This window comes from Nuphar pumila, chromosome 2 (assembly GCF_984573655.1).
Source record: "Nuphar pumila chromosome 2, dmNupPumi1.hap1.1, whole genome shotgun sequence".
Lineage (NCBI taxonomy): Eukaryota > Viridiplantae > Streptophyta > Magnoliopsida > Nymphaeales > Nymphaeaceae > Nuphar > Nuphar pumila.
This window is the reverse complement of record NC_143250.1, coordinates 70,499,706-70,526,690: the sequence shown is the minus strand read 5'-3', so window position 1 is coordinate 70,526,690 and position 26,985 is coordinate 70,499,706. Positions and strand designations below refer to the sequence as shown.

General features: G+C 43.6%; 1 protein-coding gene across 4 annotated transcripts in view; it reads left to right on the top strand.

Annotated features, from left to right (window-relative positions):
* Window positions 1-26,985, top strand: part of LOC149845724 (methyltransferase) — a 134,533-nt gene that overhangs the window by 24,132 nt on the left and 83,416 nt on the right. For 3 of the 4 annotated variants that reach the window (XR_016430216.1, XM_089995942.1, XM_089995944.1), the window contains exons 3-5: window positions 19,254-19,661; window positions 20,865-21,120; window positions 22,573-22,630. Coding sequence is in view for 3 of the 4 variants with exons in the window: in XM_089995942.1 (XP_089852068.1) it covers window positions 19,254-19,661; window positions 20,865-21,120; window positions 22,573-22,630 (722 nt within the window). In the remaining variant the exon portion in view is untranslated. Of the gene's footprint in view, window positions 1-18,922; window positions 19,042-19,253; window positions 19,662-20,864; window positions 21,121-22,572; window positions 22,631-26,985 lie in introns of those variants that run through there. The other variant, XM_089995943.1, reaches the window with a different exon arrangement.

Genomic DNA, 26,985 nt, shown 5'->3' with positions numbered 1-26,985 from the left:
CTTTATCGATCATACCCCCTCCACGCATCTCCGAGTACGACTGGCGTAGCTCCTCCCCTTCTTGACTCTGTTTGCCAGAATCGTTCCCTAGGCACGATTCATGTTTTATAAGCCTTTACACTCCTTGCTCGGTCCGGGTCCTGCGACCCACTACGTTGGATCCACTATCAAAGTGGATCCGGGTCCCAAGCGAGAGGTGGATCCAGGTCAGCCCAAACTGTGGGATCCAAGTGGATCTGGGTTGATTCTCTGATGTTGGATCCACAAGGAACGTGGATCCGGGTCTGAAGTGGAGGGTGGATCCACATTCAGCATAGATCCGGGTTGGCTCTAATGTGGTTTCAAACCCAATTAACCCAATACTTTTTAATTATAACACTTTTTAAATTATTCTTTTATTAAACATTATTATTACGTATATACGTTTAATACCCACATATATATATTTCCTTTTGGATCCGGGTAACGGATCTCGGATCCAATATGAATAAAATCACTCAAATTTTACGGGTATTACACTTCACCTATACGCTAACATAAGCGTTACAATCATAACCTCATATCAATATCTAAAATCAATAATGATCTGACTATCATATCTGAGTTCAATATATAATCATGCTATAATAGAAAAGCCAAATCTATAAATTCATAACTGGCTATCTCGATCAACTCAGAAGATCATCACAATTCATCATAATATTTCATTTATTCATAATAAAGATTTACAAAATCTATGCCGGATCACCTGGTCTGTGAAATGTATAACCTCACAAAGAGTTACCGTCCTAGATGGATGGTCTGTCTGGTCTTGGACAATGAACTTCCTCACAGGAATATACCATCTTCGCGGGCTATCCGCTCTTGGACAATGCACTTCCTCACAAAGACTTACCGCTCTAGCCGGATTACCTGATCTGGTCATGCACACCCTCACAGAGAATCCTTTAGGAACAATTCCTCAACGGGTACCATATCCAGTGAAAACTATTGTGATACATGCATCAATACAATTGACCACTCTTAGGGTCGATAGCCATCAACATGAGCATAAGCATGTATACAATCAAAGCATCACATCATACATCGCTTCATATGGCATTAAAATTATAAAATCATGCATTTAACCAATAAGGCTTCATGAACCAAAGTTCATTATTGAACTTAAACATTTATCACATGCATTTATAATTTCATTTCACGTGGCATTTAAATCATATCATATATAAGCATATTATTCTACACATCATATCATCGCCATAAAGAATATTGCACTTCGTAAATTGAACCTCGAAAACATGAGTTCTATGCATGCATACGTGAACATGCACATTTCATAATACGAAACAACTAAACCTCAACATACATAACTCCTACGTAGTTCGAGATTTGCACACACGATAAAAATCATATGCATTTTTTACCACATGAATCGATATATCACTTTAGATATAATTGTGTAAGGGTTGGTCAAAATCTCATTGACCATCCTACCGTACATCATACACATATATTTCTTAAGCAAACAAGATATACAAGTTTAAAACAATTTATAACATTCACATGCATTCTTCTATACAAGAATAAATGAGTCAATCATATGACAAGACAATATATATAACATTCACAGTATGCATGAAACACGACTTATACATATTCATAGTAGTTATATGTGCACCATATATCAAATTCATACAAACGCACAAAGCAACATAGTATGCGCAAACCAAAGTATGATGGCACACATTGCGTATATATTATACATTTATAAGTGCACGAGCATTCAAACTCACACATAGGTGTACCTGCAGCAAACACACTATATTCTGCTAACTACAATCATGACAAGCATGATCTCCGAATTACAATCACAAGAGTCCTAGATATCCATAACTAAGTGAAGTCTCTGAGCATAACTTATATTTGCAATTCATTTAAATATTCAGTGCAACGACACCATGCTTACATAATTAGTGCCTAAACATGCTATCTACAAATTCAGTTAAGGTATCTTACCTTAATAATGTGATGAACAATGAATCGAAACTCAAAAGACCGAGGAGTTTTGAAGTCCGCAAAGATCGCTACCCAAGTAATACAACGAACCCTTCGTTTGCGATCACAAATGTCAAAAACTCAAAAAATGCCAATTATAACAAGATTAGCCAAAAATAGCAAATTACCCTATAAATCATTACCAAGAGCCAAATAACACACAAATACACTCCAATAATTTATAAACTCCATAAAAAATATATTTAAATATAATATATACACATATATATATATATAAATAGTGATTTATAGTCCAAAATAGTTCTATAAATGCAAATTATACTTTGATTGACTTGAATGAATAAATGAATATATAATAAATAAATAAAATTCAAAAGCTAAAAATACATTTCTAATTTGGAGATAAAAAAATGAGTTCTTTATTTATTAATAATCCTTAAAAATTACAGGTTTTACAACCTGTGCTCAGGATTTCGGTTCTGACACCCTACTTCTATGGTTTTTTGCAGCCGCAGGTGATTAGTGAAGCGACTGGTTTCTGGGAGAGTTACGAGTGTCACATTCTTGGTGGACGGTTCACAGAGGGACATTGTGACTCAGTTTTTTGTTATTTACTTTTATGTCATTTAAATAACTCTGATATGTCTCTCGCAATTATTAATCAAACATTCTTTCTTTCAAATAAATGAATAATGGTTTGGTTTGGTATGGATAATAAGTGTAAGCTCTATTGTGGTGTGTGTGGTTATCCAATTGAGAGTGGAACTGTAAAGGCCCCGGATCTCTGAGAATATTTCTGCATTTGTTTTAAAAAAAAAATTCTGCATTTTCAAGGGGTATGAGTTTGGGTTGTTACACACCACCTCCAGGCAAAGTGATAGACTTTCTCTAAAACCGTGGCTAGGAGAAGAACCTCAATATCGGGTTTAGGGGCAACAACAACGCACACAGAGTTTTAGTATCTTCACGGTTTCCCAAAACCGCGATATCCAATATTCTCATACTATAGAAAGGGACATCAAGAAAACGTAGATTACATTGTTCTTTAATTTCTTTTATCTTGTTATTAATTCATTTTTTTTAATTTGCAATTCAACATGCAGAATTAATAACACACGCTCGCAAATCAACATGTGAAGCTCTTCACGGGACCACAATCTGTGACAATATAGAACAGTGTAATTAGAACAAGAATATCACATTTGATTTTTGCAATGCCTAACATCTCAAACAAAGAGCAACACATGCTCGAGGCTCACACGACATACGATGATCCATTTTGATCATCAATGAATTCATATGCAAAATTCATGAATCACATGCCAACTATGCATTCATTCCGCATGTCTTTCAAAGCACAATCATGCATGCCAATATAGAGATGTGCATTAAACAACAATATTCATATGCATGCACATAAGTTCACATATTCATGTTAAATGCCTGCTTTCATTTAATTTGCATGTTCATATCAAATGCATGCATTCATGCATGAATCATTTTACTTGAAACATGTGAGCACCCATGCAAGTAGTTTCATGCAACAACACATTTATCTCATGTATTCACATGCACATAGAAACATCTATGCCATAATACTTCGAGTATGCATGATATACTAAGTGCAAACATATCATTCTTTTGCATACATAAGCCAAGTCTAATCCACATAACAAATCTGGAAATTTACATGCAAAAACTGCGTTCTCATTCATGCTCAAATAGGTATAAGAAAGATGCATAGGCTCAAAGTATTCATCATGTATCAACCTGCATACACCTCTTCAAACTAGACATGTAGTGAAAGCTAAGAATAGCTTGCACATTAGGAATCTTTAATCAAACATATTTTCAGGCCATTGACTCAGTCGACCCAGTCGTCTGAGTCTGGGTCTGGTATGTGGACCACCCTACCCAGTCGCCTGGGTCAAGCCCACTGCCCAGCCGATCCAGTCGATTGGGGCTGACCTGGCCAACATAGCCCAGTCGACAGGGGGTTGGCTGGACCCTCGACTTCTGAACAAAAAGGAACAGAAAACAAGTTTCTGTTACAAAATATATTTTTTTTTTCAGATTTTTTTTTACTGATATAGCCCCAACACATGCCCAGCCAACTGACAGTCAGCTCAGGCTAAAACCAGGCCTGTACCCAGCTGACAGTCAGTCGGCTGGAGCAAAAAAAATATCTTTTTTTTTAAACCTTGAAACTTTTTTTGTGTGTAAGCTTTCGGCTTAAAATCGAGAATCTACTGATTTTCTTCTATACTTAGCCAAATTTTTGAAAAATCTCAAATTTAACTAAGTGTAAAAATACACGATATTACACAACTTGTCGGGGCACTGTCTTATCTTTCTATTACAAGACCTGACATTGCGCATGCAGTTCACACATCAAGCAACATGCTCCTACCACTGTTCATATGTGAGCTGTTTTATGCATTATTAGATATATTAAAACTTTCATTTTTAGAGGATTTTTTTTGTCTGCTTTTTCTTTCTTATAATTAATTGTTTATACTGATGCGGACTGGGCAGGTGATCTCAATGATCGACACCCAACTACTGGTTTTTGTGTGTTCTTAGGTGACTTATTAATCTCATAGAGGTGCAAGAAGCAATAGAAGGTTTCTCTCTCGTTAACTGAAGCTGAATACAGGGCAATGACTGCAACCATTATAGAAGTAGTCTGGCTACGGCGTTTGCTTCATGACATGGGTATTGAAAGCACATGAGCATCATGACTATGCTGCGACAACAAAAGTTCCATTTATATTGCCAGTAACCGGACATTCTACGAACGCACTAAGCATATTGAAATAGACTGTCACTACGTGCGAGATGAATTTCTACATGGCACTATTGATCTTCCCTATGTTTCCTCAGAATATCAATTGACAGATTTTTTTACCAAACCTCTCGCCGCTTCACGATTTCACTTTCACTTTCTCTTAAACAAACTTTCGGTTATCCAACCGTAAGTTTGAGGGGGAGTGTTAAAATATGTAATCTCATATATGTAATCTTATATGTAAGCTCCTTTTTGTTTAGTTATGTATTTTAGTTAGGTTAGGTTAGAATCCAATTAGGATTAGTCTTATTTTTCTTTTTTTGGACCTTTTTAACCATCTCAACTTTTAGCTACTTTTTGACCAAGTCAAAAAGTACATTTCAAAAGGAGTCAGAGCCGTTGGGAGTCCAACGACTCCCTTTGTTGCTCTCTTTTGTGTTGTATATATATATGGGGTCATTTTCCCCTTGTAAAGTATTCTTTTGGTGTTGGTTTCTCCCACTTGAATGAAGTATATTTCCTCTTCTCTTTTTGTTTGCATACTCTTTTTTAGTATTTTGTATGAAACCTAGTGGTTCTTGTGAGCGTATGCCATTTTGTGAGTATCATTTGAAGATCCGATTGTGGATTTCATCTTCTTTCAACATCACACCGCCCAAAATTGTCAGCAATCTCACAACCACCACACCAGATCATTACATCCTGCCATTGCTAAATCTAACTATCACAAATACAAATAATTAAAACTTAAAACAAAATATCACTGTATATCAAAGTCGAAAGCCTTATAACTTTACATAACACAATAATAAAACCAAGAAAAACCATACAATGTTGCAAACTAAAGATTCAAATATATATATATATATATATATATATATATATATATATATATATATATATATATATATATATATATATATATATATATATAGAGAGAGAGAGAGAGAGAGAGAGAGAGAGAGAGAGAGAGAGAGTAACATGTAGATTGTTTGGACGAAGCATAGTCGTTGATCGTGCATGATCCAACGACGATGCTGTCGTCTTTTTTTTTTCGTGCTACAAACTTTTAGCAGTGGTCTTGACCGCCGCTAAAAGTCTAGGCGAAAAAATGCACATTTAACGACGGTTTAAAAACTGCCGCTAAATCTTTTTATTCTTTTTGAAAAAAGATGCATGACATGACAACTCACGGCCGAACAAGTTTGAAAGAAAGCCCATCCGAAGATACAGGTTTTCCTATATATATATATGATTCACTTGAATATGAGAACTATTGGGTGAACAACAATTTTCATGGATTTTTTGTTCTTTCTCTTCAATCTAACCATATAGATATGATCTACATGCTTGGTTTTATAAGGACCAGCTCTTGACTCATCCGATTATGATGCATAAACGACATTTTTTAAGGCTTTAAAATCAACAACTCATAATCTTCATAAATATTCAAGCATTCAAAATTTGCATTTTTCCATCTAAAATGCACGATCCAACGGTTGATTCCTAGCAAATTTACCATGCTGAACACATTTATATGGTTGGATTTGCAAAAAAAGCATTGGAAATTCCCATATTTCTAGTTCTTATATTCTAGTGACTCGTGTGTGTATATATATATATATATATGTTAACTCAATGATTTCCTTTGTTTGTTGCAGCGTCCACTAGCTTGAAATGTTGATGGTTCATCTTCATCTTTTGAATCAAGAATAACTTTTGGCAATTTTTCTCTAATGAATGTTGCATGTACTCTTGCTTTATTTTTATCATCTTCCATGAAACTCATAAAAGCTCAACACGAATATCATAGGGAATACTTTGAGTGCATAATCGTACAATGGAGTTATTATGCCCTACGATGTGACATTTAAATTTCTAAGTTACACTTTACGATCCCTTTCAAATGTGTCCCCTAAATTCACCTGTTTGAATATTTTCATGCTACATTATTTGAGTCACAACCTCTAGTGTCCATCGACCTTTAGGGCATGATTTTGATATTTAAAAATACAAAATAGGTGGTTTAAGATGAAAAGGTGAAAAAAAGCTGAAATTAACAACACATTTAAGACTAAAAAAGGGCTAAATGCAAAAAAGAAGAAATAAATTAAAACAACATCAAAAGAAATGAGCTTACCCTTGGTTTTGATGTTTGAAGCTCTTCTCCAACTTCAATCTCATACAAACCAAACCCCTAGGGTTCGATTTTAAAGGTTAGAGGTAAAAAAAAGTTGGGTAAGACAAAAATGGGTGATATTTAAGGCAAATCACACCTCTAAGGTTGGGATCTACCAAAAACCTCAATTTTTAGGGTGGATTTGATCTTCAAAATATATGGGTAGCCTTAGAAATGAGGTTTGGGGAGGGAGAATACAAAAAATAAGGTTAAAATGACCTTTTTAGCCCCCACAAATGGTCGGTCGCCACTTTTTCAGTGCCAAAAAAAAAATGGTTGACTCATACAATACAGGGTTTATCGTACGATACACTCATGTATCGTATGATACGTACCGTATCGGTACGACTATCATCGCAAATGCGATATGGGCCTTATGCCAAAAAAAAATGGTTGACCCACCAATAATGTGATACAACATATCGTATCATACAATATCGTTCAAGGTATTATCTTGGCGAGGATATTTCTCGGAGAGATTTTCTGTAAAGCTCGTTAAAAAAAAAATCCGTGTCGGACACGTGCCTTGCACGCGTCGGACACGTGTCAAGGTTGGTCCGTTATGTAGGACCCGGATCCGAGCTGGACCTGACCCCGAACCCGGACCCGACTTCTCGAACGATCGAGAAGCCTGTGACTTTAAAAAGTCACAGGCGTCTCGGGCAAGGGGCAGAAACCCTCGCCCCTTCTCTCTCCTCTACTCTGTCTCTCTCACGCTGGCGTCGACGATTGGAGACATCGGCGACCAACTCCGTCCGACGACCTCCTCTCTCAGTCCGGCAGACCCCCTGACGACACGAGCACCCCCCCTCTCTGCCTCCCGTCTCCGGCAGCCTATTGGCAGACGCCAGCGATCGGAGCCACGGTGACTTCCGTGCATCGACAACCTCCCCGTCGCCGGCGATCGCAGCCGTCGGCCATCTCCCCCTCTAAGCACCGGCAACCTCCGAGCACCCCTCGCTGTCTCCTCTCTTCTCTTATGTCGGTTGCCTCAGCAGACAACCCGACGACCCTTGCCGCCTGAGTTCGTCATAGCTGCCGACCTTCGACTGTCGGCAACCGTCACCACCACCTTCTCCCCCTCCGAGCTGGCATCGGTGACTCGCCGCCGGCCATCGCCTTCGTCTCGGGTGCTGCAGTCGCCGACCTTAGAGCTCCGACGACCAGAGATCCCCCCCTCTTCGTCCCCTGTGTCGCAGGACGCCGACGATCGACGCCGCCGACAACCTCTGATCTCCGACGACCCACTGTCTCCTCTCGTTTCCCCTACGACATCATCGGCGACCTTCGATTTCCGGTGACGCCCTGTTCTCGGCTCCCCTTCGTTGGAGGTTGACACTGGTGACCTCGAGGGCATCCTCTCCTTCTCATCGTTCTTCCCCGTTGTCGCGATCTTCTGAGGTAAAACCCTTCCCTCTCCTTCTCCTTTGTGTAGGGTTGATCGACAGGGGGTCTGAGCCCCCTGTCGTCGCCTCTTGTCGGCAGGGGGTTAACCCCCCTGCCTTCCTTTTGGAGTCGGTCGACAGGGGGGCTGAGCCCCCTGTCATCGCCTCTTGTCGACAGGGGGTTAACCCCCTGCCTTCCTTTTGCTGTCGGTCGACAGGGGGGGCTGAGCCCCTTGTCGTCGCCTCTCTTCGGCAGGGGGTTCCACCCCCTGTCACTTTTTGTTGTTTTTCGGTAGGGGGGTTCTGCTCCCTGCCTACTGTGGTCCTTCGGCAGGGGGCTCTACCCCCTGTCCCCATCCTGTTTTCGGCAGGGGGCTATGCCCCCCTGCCTTGTGTTTCCCGGCAGGGGGCGAGCCCCCCCTGCTCCCTTGTTGTTTCCTGGTAGGGGGAGAAGCTCCCCTTGCCTTCTGTTTTTTCCTCAGCAGGGGCTGAAGTCCCCTGCTCCCCTGTTGCTTCTCGGTAGGGGGTTCTGCCCCCCTGCTTCTTGTGTTTTGCCAGCAGGGGGAGAAGCTCCCTTGCTTTCCTGTTTTCGAGCAGAGGGCAAGGCCCCCCCTGCACCTTGGTTGTTCTCCAGCAAGGGGCTTTGCCCCCTTGCCTTGTTCTTGCTGTCGGCCCCTGCCGGCAGTGGCAGAGCACCTGCCTGTTTTGTGTTCTGACAGGGGGTGTTCCCCCCTGTCTTGTTATGGCAGGTGTGGCAGAGAGCCTCTGCTCCCTCTCCTGCCTTTCTCTATTCTGGCAGACAGGGAGCTCCTGCTCCGTGTCTCTGCTGTTGTTGCCAAGCAGGGCTGGGCCCCCTGCCTCTGGCACCTTTGTCTGCAGGATGCAGAGTTTCTGCATCTACCTCCTGCAGGCAGGAGGTCTTGCTGCCTCTATCCCTCTTCTGCAGGGAGCTGAGCTCCCTGCCTACTCTCGTGTTCGGGGTCCGGTACCACTGCAGGTCTTACCGGACCCACTTTTCGTTTATATTATGACATATACTAACGTTCCAAGCTTTCCAGGTTAAACGGTGGATCCAGCTCGCTCTCGTGGCTCGAGCTCGTGCTTACTTACGCCGCTGGCGTACGAGGACCCACAACCCCTCAAGGTAGGGGATTCTTGCATAATAGGACAATTAACAAATAAATGCTAAAATAAGAATAGATAACTAAAAGAGGAAGATATATATGTATAATATATATACGTATGCCTTTACCTTCAAGGATGCGGTTTCGCGATCCTTGTCCTCTTTACTTTTCTTGCACTTTCCTTTCTTTTGTCGCCGCGCTATATGTGCCTAGGCTTTTAATTCTTGTTTTTACATTCATATCTTTACACTCAAGGACGCGGTTTCGTGATCCTTGTCCTTACTTTTTGTACTTTACTTTCTTGCTGCCCCGCGCTTTATGCGCCTTGGCATTTACTTTCTGTCTCGTCTTTTCTGTTGCCCCGCGCTTTGCGCCATGACATTTACTTCTATGTCTTTTTACTCCAGGATGCAATCCTGATCCTCCTTTACGTTATTGCACTTTACTTCCTGCATTTACCTTTATTGCCCTGCGCTTTATGCGCTATGGCCTTACTTGTAAAGCCCGAAAAAAAAAAAAATCGTGTCCGACTCGCGTCAGACACGTGTCCAACACGTGTTAGACGCGAGTCAGGGTCTGACCCCTGCGTCGGGCCCGGATCCGGGCTGGGCTCGAGCCGACCCGCGCCGCGGGTTCTCGAACTCTCGAGAACCTGCGTCTTTTAAAAAAACGCAGGTGTCTCGGGCGAGGGGTAAAACCCTCGCCCCTTCTCTCTCTCCTCTGCTCCGATCTCCCGCCCCTCACGCCGCAGCCGCCGGTGACTGGAGACGCCGGTGCGCATCTCCGTCCGGCAGCCTCCCTGACGACCGGCGATCCTCCCTGCGGCCTCCCGACGGTGCGAGCACTCCCCTCTTCGCCTCTCACCCTTCGAGCGAGGGTTCGTCGCCATCGGTCACCCCTCTGCTATTTCCTCCCTGCAGTCGCCGAGTGCCGGCGACTCGCCGCCGGTCGCCGCTCGTCCCCTCCTTGTCTGGCCATCGGTGGTGCCAGGGACCCCGTGTGCCGGCGACAGCCTTCCGACTTCGGCAACACCACCACCCTCCATCCGGGTGGCCTCAGTCGACAGTGGCCTCGTCCTTCTGGCCCTGACAACGCGAGTTCTTTTCCACCCAGCATCGGAGTACCCCCGTGCGAGCAACCCCTCCGACGGACCCGTGGCTTCGGTCCTCAGAGGTAAAACCCCTTCTCCCGTTCTCTTCTTTCTTTCCTAGCGCCGGTAGGGAGCTTCGCTCCCTGTGTTGGCTTAGCTTTTTGGTAGGGGGGCTCCGCTCCCCTGCTTCTAGCAGGTTTTTCGGCAGGGCTCGATCGAGCTCTGTGACCCTCCTCTTCTTCCTTTTGAGGAGCTGTTCGACAGGGGGCTGAGCCCCTGTCGGCAGGGGGTTAACCCCCCTGCCTTCCTCTTTGTTTGGGTCGACAGGGGGACTTTGCACCTGTCACCGTGCTTGCCGGCAGGGGGCTCAGCCCCCCTGCCATTTCGCCTTGCCGGCAGGGGGCTCTGTCCCCTGCCATCTGCCTTTGTTTTTCGGTAGGGGGCAAGCCCCCTACCTTCTTTCTTTTCTCGGCAGGGGGCGAGCCCCCCCTGTCGTTGCTCTTGGTTTCGGCAGGGGGCTTCGCACCCTGCCTTATGTTGTTGTTTCCGGCAGGGGGCTGAATCCCCTGCTCGCCTGTTGTTTTTCGGTAGGGGGCGGGGTCCCCCTACCTTTGTGTTACTTCTCGGCAGGGGGCTTCGTCCCCCTGCCTTCTTTTGTTTGCCGGCAGGGGGCTAGGCCCTCGTGCCTTCTGTTGTTTCTCCTGCAGGGGGTGGAGCCCCCTGCACACTCTGTTGTTCCCGGCGGGGGGCGAGGCTCCCCTACCTCCTGCGTTGTGCCAGCGGGGGGGGGGGGCAGTATCTCAGTGTTTGTTTTCCGGCAAGGGGCCTTGCCCCCTTGCCTTGTTCTTGCTGCCGGCAGGGGGCTGCGCCCCTGTCTCGTGTTCTAACAGGGGGTGCTTCCCCCCTGCCTTGTTGTGGCAGGTGTGGCAGGGAGCTTCTGCTCCCTCCCCTGCTTTTCCTTGTGCTAGCAGACAGGGAGCTCCTGCTCCCTGCCTCTGCTATTGTTGCCAAGCAGGGCTGAGGCCCCTGCCTCTGGCACCCTTGTCTGCAGGATGCAGAGCTCCTGCCTCTACCTCCTGCAGGCAAGAGGCCTGGTTGCCTTGTTGTTTCTTGTTTACCTTCGGCATATGCTAATGTTCTGAGATCTCCAGGTTGAACGGTGGATCCAGCTCGCCCTCTGTGGCTCGAGCTCTTGCTTGCCTACGCTGCATGCGTACGAGGACCCGCAACCCCTTAAGGTAGGAGATTCTTGCGTGAAAGGACAATGAACTGATAAATGCTAAAATAAGAAAAATAATTAAAAGAGGACGATATATGTATACGTATAATATATATACGTATGTCTTTACCTTCAAGGACGCGGTTTCGCGATCCTTGTCCTTCTTTACTTTCTTGCACTTTCCTTTCTGTCGCCGCCGCGCTATATGTGCCTAGGCTTTTCATTCCTGTCTTTACATTCCATGTCTTTTAACTCAAGGACGCGGTTTCGCGATCCTTATCCTCTCTACTTTCTCGCACTTTACTTTCCTGCTGCCCCGCGCTTTGCGCCTTGGCATTTACTTGCTTATGCTTGCCTTGTTCTCCAGGATGCCTGGTCCTTCTTTACGTTCTTGCACTTTACTTCTTGTTTTTACTTGTTGCCCTGCGCTTTATGCGCCATGGCTTTGCTTCTGCTTTACTCTTTGTATTTTACTTTCCTGTGCTATCGTGCTTGCTCTTGCACTTACCTTTTGTATGTATTCGTCTTTACCTTGTTGCTGCGCTTCGTGCATATGCCTTGTTCGTGCATGTATCCTATCTTTGTCGCATGCTCCTTTTCTTACTTGCGCTTATTGATCTATCGAGGTACAACCCCGTGCCTCATGAGTCGTCCTTTACACTGGCGTAGTTCGTATAGGATCTTATACCTCACGAGTTGCTTGTGTAGTCGCCTGCTTTGTGCGTTACGATGATCGAGGTATGATCTCATACCTCGTGTGGAGCTTTAGCGTTCTACCCTCGCGGTACGGTTTCGCCCACTGAGTCTTGTCCCTCGTTTTGCCTTTGTATTGGTATGTGCATGCGTTTGCCTCTTGTCAGCTTGCACTCCCTGCGTGCAACTTCGAATGTATAGTGTATATCGTTTCACTTGGCTTACAAGCCACGGCGCGCACTTATGCACTTCAGTTCTCAAAAGACATCGTCTTAGGTGCGATCCTATTTTCAGGAATGTATAGCTTGTAAAGTGATAGCGGCCAGATCTCCCAAATCGGTGCATTCGGGATAGGTGTGTTACACCCTTAGTTCACCTATTCGATATGACTCAGATAGCCTGGTTTAGAAGCCTGTGCACGAGTAGGGGCGGGAATCCTGGCGAGGTACTTGCGCCATCGCTAGATCGGCGTTACCTCACCTTTGATGCGAGACTTAGTTTCTAAGCTTTCTGGTTCAACCATGATTGTGGTGCCTTCCTTCGTGAAGGTATTGTTGGATCTTTTACGAAGGATCCATGTCCCTCCTCTTGTAGTTGTACCCTTAGTCACATACGATATGTTTGGGCTACGAGAGCAGAACGAGAGGTCTACAGTAACCTCTAAGCGTGTATTGACACATTAAGCTAATCCTGTTATGTTGCTTTCGCCTAATAGGCAGATTGCTCGCGATTGTCTAAAGGACCCGAGCACGATCAGTTGGAACTGGAATGAGTTCACTGCAGGCTTCTATAAAGTAGAAGCATTGGGATTTCCTGCGAGAGATCCATACCCCTTTTATCGTGGTTGTACTTTTGAACAGGTACGTTGCGTACTACGATGAGTAGCATGAGAGGCCTATGTCTGCCTCGAACATGCAATGGCATGTGTTTGAGATCACAAGAGTGATGTTTCTACCCTCACTGAGGATTGACCCCCTTTTTATTGTGATGGTATATGTGAATAGTTACGATGCGTACTGCTGTGAGTAAGATGTGAATTGTGTGCTTGTCTCGAACGCGCAATAGGCGCGTATAACTCACCTAAATAATAATCATGCGCCTTCACAGGCAAGATGCTCGATTGGGTTGAAAGACCAGAGCATGAGAATGGGACGGCGGTTAAGAAACCCTCCGTCGCGCTCATTCGGAACAGTTCATTAAGAGAGAGGATGGATGGTACAAAACTCCGATGGACAGTCATATATGGCAATCTCGGGCAAAGATCCGACCTTCCCCAGTCATCGGAGGTTAGGGGAAACCCTTCAGGCCAATTCTGCAGAAGTACGGATGCGCATCCTTTGGGCCTTTGTTTGCCTTTGGGGATTTACTCTCTTGGTCACAGACCGTCCCCTTAGGAAGCGGACTCAGTCAGTCATTCGGGGTATAATAAAATACATAGCATAATGGACCCCCGAATCGATCTCGGTTGTTTCTACGTTTTGCCTTGTGCGTACCCACAATGGCCTGCTCAGTAATGAGACAAGATATAACTTATACACATGATCTTGAGATATGCATATTGTGACGTGCATTGCTTGCTTGCTTGTTAGCTCGGTAGTTAGGTATGCTACTCGTTGAGCTAGGTACGCCGGTCGAGGCGTTACCCTTATTGGTTAAACTGCTTACGCAGTTCTGTGCTTGGTGATAACTAGTTTCTCATACTAGTTGATTGCTTATCTTGTGTAGCTTATAATTGCTTGTGATGCAATAGCTTGTGCCTCACGATTAATGTAGCTGCTGGCCGATAGGCTGAACCATATAATGGTACTTGTATTTATTTCGAATGTTGTTATGAATACCTGTCTTTTGCAATTGCTTTTGCTTGGCTGGTGGATAGAGTTAGTTACTCTTCACCTATTATATTTGTGAGGTTGCTATAGTGGTCTGTTCAAGTACTCTGATCCTTCTTGCTCTTTTACGTAGCTATCTGCTTTACTAGAGCTTTGCTTACTCCACAACACATTTGGTTAGATCTGCTAGTCTTGCTTGTTCCTGCTTGAGCTAGCGTTTATCTTACTTATTGCAGCTTCTGCTCTTTCTTGTCCTTTGCACCCTACTAGTTTGTTGTGTGACTGACCCATTTCCATGGGCAGGTGGTGAACAGGTTGAGACAGCTTGCGATGGCATGATGACGCGATGCACTCAAGGCAATGCCCTTTCCTGACGTTGCGCTCCTGGGGATACTTTTGATAGATGCGATATAAGGTTTCTTTGAAAGCATCTCTTTTGATTATAACTCTGCATTTCTAAAACTGTATTACCAAAATGTGGTTCTTCTTTTCATTTCAATAAAATATATATTTAAACTGCAAATCGGTTTGTAAAAGGGGAATCTGCTTTTTGGTTGTAATGTGCCCAAGGTCTAGGGACTTGTTGTTTTGAACCTGATCTTCCGCTGAACTTCTGTTTTAAACTCTGATAAATGATTGATTTCAAAGCTTTCCACCTTTTTCATAAAAGGTTTCAAGTCCACGATTTTGGGGCGTTACATTACTACTTGCTTTTGCTTTTCGTACCTTACTTTCTTGTTGTTGCCGTACTCCCTTGCACTTACTTCTTGTATGTATTGTTCGTCCTTACTTTGTTGCTGCACTTCGTTCATATGCTTTGCTCATGCATGTATTCTTATCTTTGTCGTATTGCTCCTTTACTTGCTTACGCTTATCGTTTAATCAAGGTGCAATCCCATGCTTCGTGAGTCGTCCTTTACACTTGCTTAGTCAGTATAGGATCTCATATCTCGTGAGTTGCTTACGTAGTTGCCTGCTTGTGTGTTTCGATGATCGAGGTATGATTTCATACCTCGTGTGTAGCTCTCGCGTTTTACCTTCACGGTGCAGCTTCACCCATCGAGTCTTGCCCCTCGATTTACCATTGTATTAGTATGTGCACGGGTTTGCCCCTTGTCAGCTTGCACTCCTTGAGTGCAGTTCGAGTGTATAGTGTATATCGTTTCACTTGCCTTAAGAGCCACGACACACACTTGTGCACTTCGGTTATTCAAAGATGATGGTCTTAGGTGCAAACCTATTTTCAGAGATGTATAGCTTTGTAAAGCAGAGATAGCGGCTGGATCTCCCAAATCGATGTATTTGGGGGAAGTGTGTTGCAACTTCGGTTTGCGTATCCGATACGACTCAAATCACCTTGTTTAGGAGCCTGTGCACGAGTAGGGCGAGAGTCCTATCGAGGTGCTTGCGCCATCGCTAGATCGGCGTTACATCACTTCTGATGCGAGACCTAGTTTCTACGCTTTCTGGTCCAACCCAGATAGCTGGCGCCTTCCTTTCTTGGTGAAGGTATTGTTGTTGGATTTCTTATGAGGAATTCATGCTCCTCCTCTTGTAGTTGTACTCTTAGTCACGTACGGTATGTTTGGACTACGAAGAGCAGGACGAGAGGTCTGTAGTAACCTCTAAACGTGTATTGACACATTGAACTAATCTTGTTATGTTGACATTCGCCTAATAGGCAGAATGCTTGCGATTGTCTAAAGGACCCGAGCATGATAAGTTGGAACTTGAATGAGTTCACTGTGGACTTCTGTAAAGCAGATGTGTTGGGATTTCCTGTGAGAGATCCTTACCCTTCTCATCGTGGTTGTACTTTTGAACATGTACGTTGCGTACTACGATGAGTAGGATGAGAGCTCTATGTCTACCTCGAATGTGTAATGGCACGTGTTTGAGATCACAAGAGATGTTTCTACCCTCACGATGAGTTGACCCCTCTCCTCATGGTTGTACCTTTAAACAGGTACGTTGCATACTGCGGTGAGTAGGATGAGAGGTGTGTGGTTGCCTTGAACGCGCAATGGCGCGTATAATTCACATAAATGATAATCATGCGCCTTCACAGGCAAGATGCTCAATTGGGTTGAAAGACCAGAGCATGTAGAATGGGATAACGGTTAAGAAACCCCTCCCGTCATGCTCATTTGGGACGGTTCATCAAGAGAGTGGATGGATGGTACAAAACTCCGATGGACAATCATTAATGGCAATCTCGGGCAAAGATCCGACTTCCCCAGTCATCAGAGATTAGGGAAAATCCTTCAGGTCACTTCTGCAGAAGTTCGGATGCGCATCCATTGGGCCTTTGTTTGCCTTTGGGGATTTACTCTCTTGGTCACTGGTCGTCCCCTTAGGAAGCAAACTCAGTCAGTCATTCGAGGTATAATAAAATACATAGCATAATGAACCCCCGAATCGATTCCGACTGTTTCTACGTTTTGTCTTGTGCGTATCCACAATGGCGGACTCATAATGAGACAATATATAACTTATACACATGATTATGAGATATGCGTGTTGTGACGTGAATTGATTGCTTGCTTGTTAGTTCGGTAGTTTGGTACGCTACTCGTTGAGCTATGTACGCCTGTCGATGCATTACTCTAGTTGGTTAAACTGCTTGTGCAGTTTTCTGTTAGGTAATAACTAGCTTCTCATACTAGTCAATTGCTTATAATACTAGCATTATGCTAGTTGTTACATATTGTGTTATAACTGCTACCATATGATTTCTTATCATGATTAGCTTATGAATTGCTTATGATGCAATGACTTATACTTTACTATTAGTATAATCATTTGCCGATGTAGTGTACGCATTGTTATGAATGCTTGTCTTATGCTATTGCTTTGCTTGACTGCTAGATAGAGTTAGTTACTCTTCACCTTTAGAATCTGTGAGATCGCTATAGTTGCTTATGTAGCACTATGATCCTTCTTGCTCTTGTATGTAGCTGTTTGCTTTACTAGAGCTTTGCTTACTCCACGGCTCGTTTGGTCAGTCTGCCAGTCTTGCTTTTTCCTGCTTGAGCTAGCGATTATCTTGCTTATTGCAGCCTTTGTTCTTTCTTGTCTTTTGCACCCCTACTAGTCTCTTGTGAGACTGACCCATTTCATGGGCAGGTGGTGAACAGGTTGAGACAGCTTGCGATGGCACGATGACGTGATGTGTTCAAGGCAAGGCCCCTTTCCTGACGTTGCGCTCCTGGGGACACGTTTGATGAATGTGGTATAAAGTTTTTTTGAAAGCATCTCTTCTGATTAAAACTTTGGATTACTAAAACTGTGTTACCAAAACTTCGTTCTTCTTTTCATTTCAATAAAATATATACTTGAATTGTAAATCGGTTTGTAAAGGGGAAGTTTGCGTTTGCATTTGCGTTGTAATGCGCCCAAAGTCCAGGGATTTGCTGTTTTGAACCTGATCTTCCGCTGAACTTCTGTTTCAAACTCTGATAAATGATTGATTTCAAAGCTTTCAACCTTTTTCATAAAAGGTTTCAAGTCCACGATTTTGGGGCGTTACATTTTCAAATGTTGAAAATCTCGAGAAAATCTTGGGAGTTTAAAAATTTGAAAAAAATATAAATAACAACATAAAAGCTAAGAAAATAATAAGTTTTGCATTATTTTTCTTCTAAAAATATAAAGAAACATGTTTTAAAGCTTTTAAAATATAAAAGAAACAAAAAAATAGGAAATGCAAACTTAAAATTAAAAAAAAGAGTTTTCCCCAAAAATATCGTGATATTATCGTGATAATATCACAATATTTTGTCTTCTGGCAGTATTTTGAAAATATCGCGAGATATTACCTATAATATGGGCTACCTTACAATATTGGTATTTCTCGCGATATTTTCAAAATATCGCCGATATTGGTGCAGTGATATAAACCTCTTGATGTGCTAGAACAACGGGATGTGATAGCATTTAAGCTGTCATCTCTCTCTCTCTCTATATGTATATATATGTATGTGTGTGTGTTTGTGTGTAAGCTTTACGATCTGTCTCCAACTTTTTTTTCTATTGTACCAAATATCATTTCAGTCTAAAATTGTTGTTATGATAGTTGTTGATCTTAGCATCTAGGAGAAACAATTGAATCTTGTTTTGCCTTTGTACATTTAACCTATTGAGTTTTCACTTTTCAGATTTTGCCATTCTAGAACATGTTGGAATCTTGGAGAAACTCTCTATAATTCATATAATTCATTATGTACCTTAATCTTCCAGTGAATCTATTATAACAGGTTGATGGTAAAAGTCTAAAAGATATATTTCACTTATCATCCAAGGAATGAATTTAATGTCTTCTAGGCTGGTAGCATAAGAGGCTTATTCTAATGATAAGTGCTTTTTCCTTGCTGTAGACTTTTTTTTACTGTTGTTTTACTTATCTGTTTTTCAGTTCCTGCTGGGTGAGAGAAAAGTAAGAGACAAATTTATGCCTGATTTCGATCGCATTGACATTTTCTAGAACTCACTTGGTGACCTTAAGGTGTGTTCGGGTACCCTAAGCTAGAATTTTCAATAACGAAATTCTTAAAGGCCACATTTCATGTGTCTGAGTTAAATATGGGAAAATGTGATGTGAAGGGGAGTTCTATCAATTCTCAGTATGGACAATTTTAGGCCTTTCAACAGAGTTGCCACCTATAGGGGGCAGTAAGAGACTTCTTGGAAATTGTGTAAGGATATGAAAGCATGACATTGTAAGTTATTTCTTAAAGAGCATGTACGATTGAGTAATTGCAACACAAAAACTGCAAAGTCCCTCATCTATTGTGATTCAACTGTTTCATACTTTTTATTAATTTATTTTTGTCATCGTCATCAGTTTTGTTATATTTCTCAAGTATTAATCCTCAGTATTCTATTATTTGGCTCTTTCCAATGGTTCAAGCTAATTATCATGGTTTTGCAGCTTTATCCTGCTGGAAAATCTAGAAACTCATATCAGAAAATGTCCATTACACAAACAAGTGCAAGCTTTGAAAACTCAGTCATTCTACGTGAAGGGTATTAATTCTGGAGAAGAGGATGAAGATGGAGGGATTGTTCATTGTGATACTGTTGCATCAGAAGCTTCTGAATATAGTGCTGTACTGGAAGGCAGTGAAAGCCACAGCGAGCTGTCATCCAAATCTTCTTCCAGAGATTCAGTTATTACTTCTGACATGAAGCGAAATGCAATATATAGAAAGTCTTTACCAGATTTTTTTGCACTCCTAGGCAAAATTAAGTCTATACACCATGATATCTTTTCAAATATTACGAATTCGTATGTGACACCTAAAGCTTGTGACAGATGGTTGAAGAAAGAGTTAGATAGGTATGTATTTTTATGATACAAAGTAATGCAATGTGAAAGTAATTCTTTTCAGAATCAAAGAATGTGTAACATTAGTGTGAGCCCATTTATTTTTTATTCTGGAAAGCAACTATACTGCTCAGCAGCTGACCTCTTATTAATCACCCCATGTAACTCTCGTAGCTTACTGTCATTTTTTCTCTCTGTTCGATGTGTACCATGTATATTGAGCTCTTTTCATTATGAAAATAGGACTGCTGGTTCAAATTCCATTAGGACAAGATAAATAGGCTCAAACCACATGCTTCTCTGGATCATCGTATCATACTGCACATATCCACTCGGAGGGAAGGTCCCTAGGCTCGTTAGTTAGTCAATCCTACTCGTTATAGTTCACAAAAGCATGAATGACCATGGAGTGGAGTAGATCGTATAGCAACTATCAAGTCCTTTAACTTCAGTAGCCTGAAGTGAGCATGTGTCAAAGCAGTGGTTTAGTTGTTTGCAGTCCATGCATGACCTCATCCAGGACTCCCATGTTGAAGCAGACCGTACTGTAGCACCAAGAAGGGGATGGGCCAGAGAGGGCACTCCAGCTCTTTGCTTGAAAAAGGAGGTTGCACTTTTTTCATGCGTTGAAGAAAAAGCTGCTCTCTTTCAGGAGGGTAAGCTGTCCTTTTGGCTTTGGTTGAAGACAAATTCTAAACATTTTAACAAGAAAAAAAATCATTTAAAGCAATTAATGTGTCAAAGGAAGTTACCATATTCACCCGATGTGCCAAATCTCACTGATTGCATTTTTATATCTATAGCAATGGGAATCAACCTGACTCTAGGCAATCAAGAAGCCACATAGAAATATCTTCTAATAGATTTGACAGATCCTACAATTGACAGATCACCATGTTTGTCTTACAGTTGCATCTGTGCGACAGAAATATCTTCTAGTAGAATTATTGCCGCTGATCCTGTGATAAATTGTATGCATAACCAGTTTATAAAGCACGGCAACCTGTGAATCTGGCATATTCCCTTTGTTTCATAGCCAATGCATTAAACTGGGTCATTTTTATCTGAATTTAACAAGATACAATTAATGTACATGTCCATTTTTGGCTTTTTAAGGTATCTGAGAATTAAACAAACTTTTATTCTGATTAGGGATTGAAAGATAAAGATCTTTGTGCCTGATTTTGGAAACCCTTGATTGCTATATTGTTGCAGAGAATTGCCCTTTCAAGAAAAACATGTTTTGCAGCAGGCATCGATTCTTGGGAACATGGAAATCTGTGAATTGTTGCGACGGCCCTTGGAATCAGATGAAATAGATTTAGACAATGATGATTCATCTGAAAGCAAGGCAGCCACTCCTGTAGTTGTTGAGTTTGGAGCGGGGAGGGGATATTTGAGTCACATGCTTACAAACTGCTACAATATCAAGAAAGTTTTCTTAGTTGAGCGGAGATCATATAAATTGAAGGTTGGTGATTCTAACCTTTTCAAATTGTGTTTTTTGTTTTTGTTTGGGGAAAAGAGTTCATGATTATGTAGCCTATTTAATGCTCTATAATATATTAAATTTATTGTTGTGGGAAACAGAAAATAACTTTGTCAGTATTTTAAATGACTTCCTTTGCATAGAGATCAGAATGTGGGATGGACCAATTCTATGGCTTGCTTGATCCTACTGAAAACATTACCCTCAAAGATATCTAGAAGCGCCTTTCTTGGTCCCATGTTATGAAATAGCAAAGAGATGGTGAAGGGAGTGCATAATAGGACTACATGACTATTTTTGTGGGTATTCCAAGTGTTGATTAGAGTTTAGGGTATAAATTAAATGGCTATGTCTGACTTGGATGCTCTATGTTGCATTTTCACTGTGCACTACAAGGATGAGGGTAATAGCGGCGACGTTTCTCGCCACTATTGGCCTATTTGTCGCTGCTATAGGTCTATAACGGCAACAAATAATGGCCGCCAATTTTTGGCCTTAGTTGAGTAATAACGGTGACATTTATTGGTCACCGTTAATGTGTGACCTAACACCAGCCACGAATCTCACCAGAACACCACTAGCGGCGACTCACCCTATAACGGCGAGATGATCTTAAATATTGCCGTTAAAATATTTTTAACGGCAATATTTAATGGCCAAATAATGTTGCCGTTAAAGATGTAGCTTTAACGGAATATATAAAGTCACTCTTATAGGTATGTTTATAACGGTGACATGTGTGCCGTAGTTGATCAATCATGGCGACTTTTATTATCGCCGTTAAATTGTTGCTGCTATTGACCCTCATCCTCATAGTGGCCATATAATATCACCGTTATAAACATACCTCTAACGGAGATAGCTAAGGTCGCCAGTATAGGTATGTTTATAATGGCGACATAGTTAACGGCCATATAATGTTGCTGTTATAAACATACCTATAACGGCGATATCTTAAGATGCCATTATAGACATGTCCATAATGGGACATTTGTTCGGGGCCAAGTATTCACGGGGATATCTAAAGTCACCGTTATTGCTCACTCAATAGCGGTGACTTTTTATGTCGTCGCTAAAGAGTCACCGCTATTGACACTCATCCTTGTAGTGGTGAATATGATGGGGGCATCTTGCAACCAGAAACAGAGAAATGATTTTTGGTCAGAAAAGCTGTTGCTGCCAGCCTTTTTTATCTGGCGAATTCTCATGATCTTCCAGAAAATGTTTATGACAATTCAAGAGCTTTTTTCTACATTAGATTTTATACATTCTTACTGTGATTTTTTGACATCTGAACTCTTCCTGTACACATGCATATGAGGTATATGCCAATTATATTGTGTCTATGCCAGTTTGTCCAGGTCTTCTGACATTTTAAACCAATTCTGCCTAGCTGAATTTTGACTAAGAATCATACTGATCTGCAACCTTCAGGCTGATCGAAGTCTGCGACAAGAACAAGATGTGATTTTAGAACGTTTAAGGATTGACAGTAAGACCACATTATCCTACTATAACGAATAAAATTTTCAGTGCAACTATTTCTGGTTATTTGTTGTTTTGTTTCAACTGAAAATCTTTGGTTTCTTAGCTATATAATAGATGCAGACATCATTTTTGAATGATTTAGAATTGTATATGTGGCTTCATAAGTTTTCAGTTAAATCACTGGTTGCCATTCTTTTTTCCTTTTTATGAGTTGCATTGTTCAACTAGTGGGAATGGTTATTACTTATGGTCCAACCAGCAGGTCTTGTGAATCTGATAATGAAAATATCTCACGAATCTATTCTACTTTTGCATTGAGGGATTTACCGAGGCAAGATTAGTGCATCATTTAGCAAACCCTATATAAGTAGCACCACATGTTTGGTTTTAATAATAATCGGTAGACTTTCTTTCATAGCCATATTGAGTTCATTCATTCCAATTACTATGACTTTGTTCTAATGAATTGTGTAGATAATTCATGTTTAACATTTGGACTCTTGGTTCCTTAGTGCACTCTAAGAGTTACCTTTGTTAGAGCTCACTCACGTTCTTCCTGGAGTTAGCACGTCTATTTAGGCTGCTATGTATCTGTTTTTTTTTCTTTTGGATAGGCCAAGGGAAAAAACACTTCATCACCAACCGCACATTGGCTTAAAACCCATGAGGTCCTCTCTGGCTGCCGGGGAGTATGCACAGCTTCAACCCTACGGCAAGAGACACCACCCATGGGTTTCGAACTTGTGATGTAAAACCCTCGGGAATTTTTTTTTTTGGATCCGGACCCGTCAGGGTGCTTAGTCGGCTGCATGCTTATAAAAGCACACAACGACAAAGGGGGGGAGGTCTCTCGAAACCTCCTTCCCCTCTGCTCTCTCTCTCTCTCTCTGCACTCTCTCTCCCCCAACCCCCTCTCGTTTCTGCTCACCGGAGACCCCCCGACAACCCTCGCCATTGCCTCTTTCCCCTCTCTGTTTCTCTCTCACTCTCGCCCAACGCTCTCTCTCGCCCGTCTGCCAATGCCGGCGACCTTCCGTCCGACAGCCCTCAGGTAACCACCCCTCACCTCTTCTGTCTTCTCCTGTTGACGGGATCGACACAGGCGACCCCGACCCGAGCTCCCTTCCGGAAACCCAAGGTCGGCAGTCTAGGTGCGCACCCCTCTGCTGCCTCCTCTTCCCCTTTTTTTTTCTTCTTCCTTCCGTCGATCGACAGGGGCAAAAGCCTCTGCTTGTCAGTCTTTTACTGCAGGGAATGGCCGTCCGGCAGGGGCTTTAGCCCCTGCCACTTTGCCGACAGGTCGGCAAGGGTAAAACCCCTGCCGCCTATGAGAAGGGTTTTGGCAGGGGGTTTGGGGTGTAATAATCGGAGAAAAAAAAAGTTAAGCTTGGATTCGGGTCAGATCCGGACCCGACCCGAACCCAATAGAGGCACCGCCTCCCGTGTTTTCTGAAGACAGCGAGGCAGGGGTTTCAAAGAGAACCCCCGCCCCCTTCTTCCTCTCTCGTTCTCTCTCCCCGATACTCACCCTCTTTCCCCACGCATCGACCCGCTGTCGTCAGCAAGCACACTCACCGGCGACAGCACCGCCGGAGCCCACCCTTACCGGCGACAGCCTTCCCTTTGCGACTCGCCGGCGACGCCTCTCTACCCGACGACCCCCCAGACTCACTGTCGGCCACCTCCTTCTCTCGGCTGCGAAGGCGCCGATGACCCACCGCCATCGCCTTCCGCTCCGACGACCTCCATGTATGCTCCCCTCGTCCCTCTTCTCCTTCTTCGTCCGTCTCTTCTCCCCCCTTTTCTTCTTTTCGTCGATCGACAGGGGCAAAAGCCCCTGCCTGTCGGTCCATTATGACAAGGGAGGGGCTGAGCACCCTCCCTGCTTTCGTTACGGCAGGGGAGGGGCTGAGCCTCCTCCCTACTCCCTATTACAGTAGGGGAGGGGGTCGAGCCCCCTCCTTGCTCGTTGTTACGGCAGGGGAGGGGCACGACCCCTCCCTGCTTCTGTTACGGCAGGGGAGGGGTCGAGCCCCTACTCCCTGCTCCCTGTTACGGCAGAGGAGGGGCACAACCCCTCCTTTCTTTCTGTTACGGCAGGGGAGGGGTCAAGCCCTACTCCCTGCTTTCTGTTACGGCAGGGGAGGGGCCAAGCCCCTCCCTGCACCCCCGTTGTTCAGGGGGAGGGTCTCGAGCCGCCCCCTTGCCTCCCCCTTTGTGGCCAACGGGTAGGGGACTAGACCCTGCCTCTTTGCACGTTCGTCAGGCAGGGGTGAAGTCCCTTGCCTCCCCTTCGTTGATGACAAGCAGGGGCTTTTCCCTTGCCTCTCTTTTATTTTGTCAGGCAGGGGCGCAACCCTGCCTACCCCTTTGCTTTCTGAGGGTAGGGGTGCAACCCCCTGCCTCCTCGTTGGTTGCTGATAGCAGGTTAGCAGGGGCTCGCGGCCCTGCTCCTGCTTCTTGCGCTTATAGCTGGTGCGCAAGGGCACGATGCCCCTGCCTCTGCTTCCCTTACGTCAGGACGACGACAATGCCTTCTATTTTTGGTATTAGCTTGCTAAGATTGTTACTTTTGCAGCTCGTGCGACGGATCCTGCTCGCGCTTTGCGACCCGAGTTGTCCATCGCTTACACTCGCAGACGCCCGCAAGCTTGCAACTCTCAAAGGTAGGGAAAGATTGCACGGAAGACTTGGACAATTGAATTAAGTTCAATTAAGTAAAAAGGGACCATTAAAGAAATAAATATATATAAATATATATATATATTTATACGAGTATCTATTTAACTCAAGGACGCGGTTTCACGATCCTGGTCCTTTACTTTGTCTTTGTGCATCACACAAAGGTTCTGCGTTGCACTTCTGCTTAGTCTTTACTTTGCCGTTGCGCATCGCGCAAAGGTTTTGCATTGCACTCCTGCTTACAGTCTTTACTTGCCATCGCGCATCGCACAAACGTTATGTGTTGCACTCCTGCTTAGTCTTTACTTTGCCGTCACACATCGCACAAAGGTTCTGCGTTGCACTCCTGCTTAGTCTTTACTTTGCCGTTGCGCATCGCGCAAAGGTTTTGCGTTGCACTCCTGCTTACAGTCTTTACTTTGCCGTCCCAGGCTCTTGCTTTTGCATATGTGTTGTTACTGTCTTGTTATTGCAGATGATGCTCAGGTTTTCACTCATTGCATACGCGTTTAAGGCATCCTCGTGGAGGATGCAAGAGACATCTATCACTCCCTCTTGCGACAAGAGTTCAGTCGGGAGCTGGCGATACACCTTCATCTAAGGAGAGGGATACATTGCAAGGATCCTGGCTCTTCGTGTGCGCAGTCCTGCAGAGTCGACTTGAGATTTTAGGAACCTGTGCAAAAGCATCAAAGACTGCCCCAAATCGAAGCATTTGGAAGGATGTGATTGGCTGGTTTTGTTCGCCTTTTCGGCATATCTCGGGTGATCCCGAATTGGGGGTTCGAGCGAACTTCTTAGCGGGTGTTCTGTTGAGAAACTCGTATCCCGTCTATCGAAGCCGGTATCGAGTCATGCGAGACATTTAGATACCCCGATAGCGGATGAGATTCGAGATAATCACATGCATAATGTTGGCACAAGGTACTCTTGTTTCAAAAGATAAAGTAAAGTTGATAAACTTTACATCTTTGTGAAACACTCCTGTTGAGGCTTCTATTGAGGAGCTATACCCCCTTCATCCTAGAGTACTTGTAGTCGTGCACGACACGTCTAATACTGCGATGATCGGATGAGACGATCTTGCGACCTCGAACAGTGCTAAATGCAAAATGCTGTAATCACATAAATGGCCTCACATTCGCCTTCACAGGCAAGATGCTTGAGTGGTTTAAAGACCACAGCATAGGATGGGTCGTTAGTTAAGCAACCCCTAACGCACCCATTCGCTTCTGGTTGTTCTGTCAAGGGAGAGGACATAGCAATACAAAACTCTAATGGACAGGTTGTTAACAACCACCCCACGAGTAATGATCCGGCCTCCTCAGTCATTGGAGTTAAGGGGAAAGGGGCTACACAAGTTAGCTCAATACTTCTGCAGAAGTTGGATGCATCCGTGACACTGCTTTTTAGCCTTTGGGGAATCCTCTCTCGGCTAAAGCCATCCCCTTTGGAGCGGATTCAACTAGCTATTCGCGTTATTGAAAATATATAGAATAACAGACGCCCGAACTAGTCTCAGTTGTTTCTACGTTTTGCCTGCGCGTACTCGCAGACCAGTAATATCGAAACATAAAGTCTGTTCACACTGGTCGATTGCTTGCTTGCCCAATAGTTCAGTATGTTACTCGTTGAGTTGTACCCGCCTATCGAGGCGTTACTCTAGTTTGTTAAACT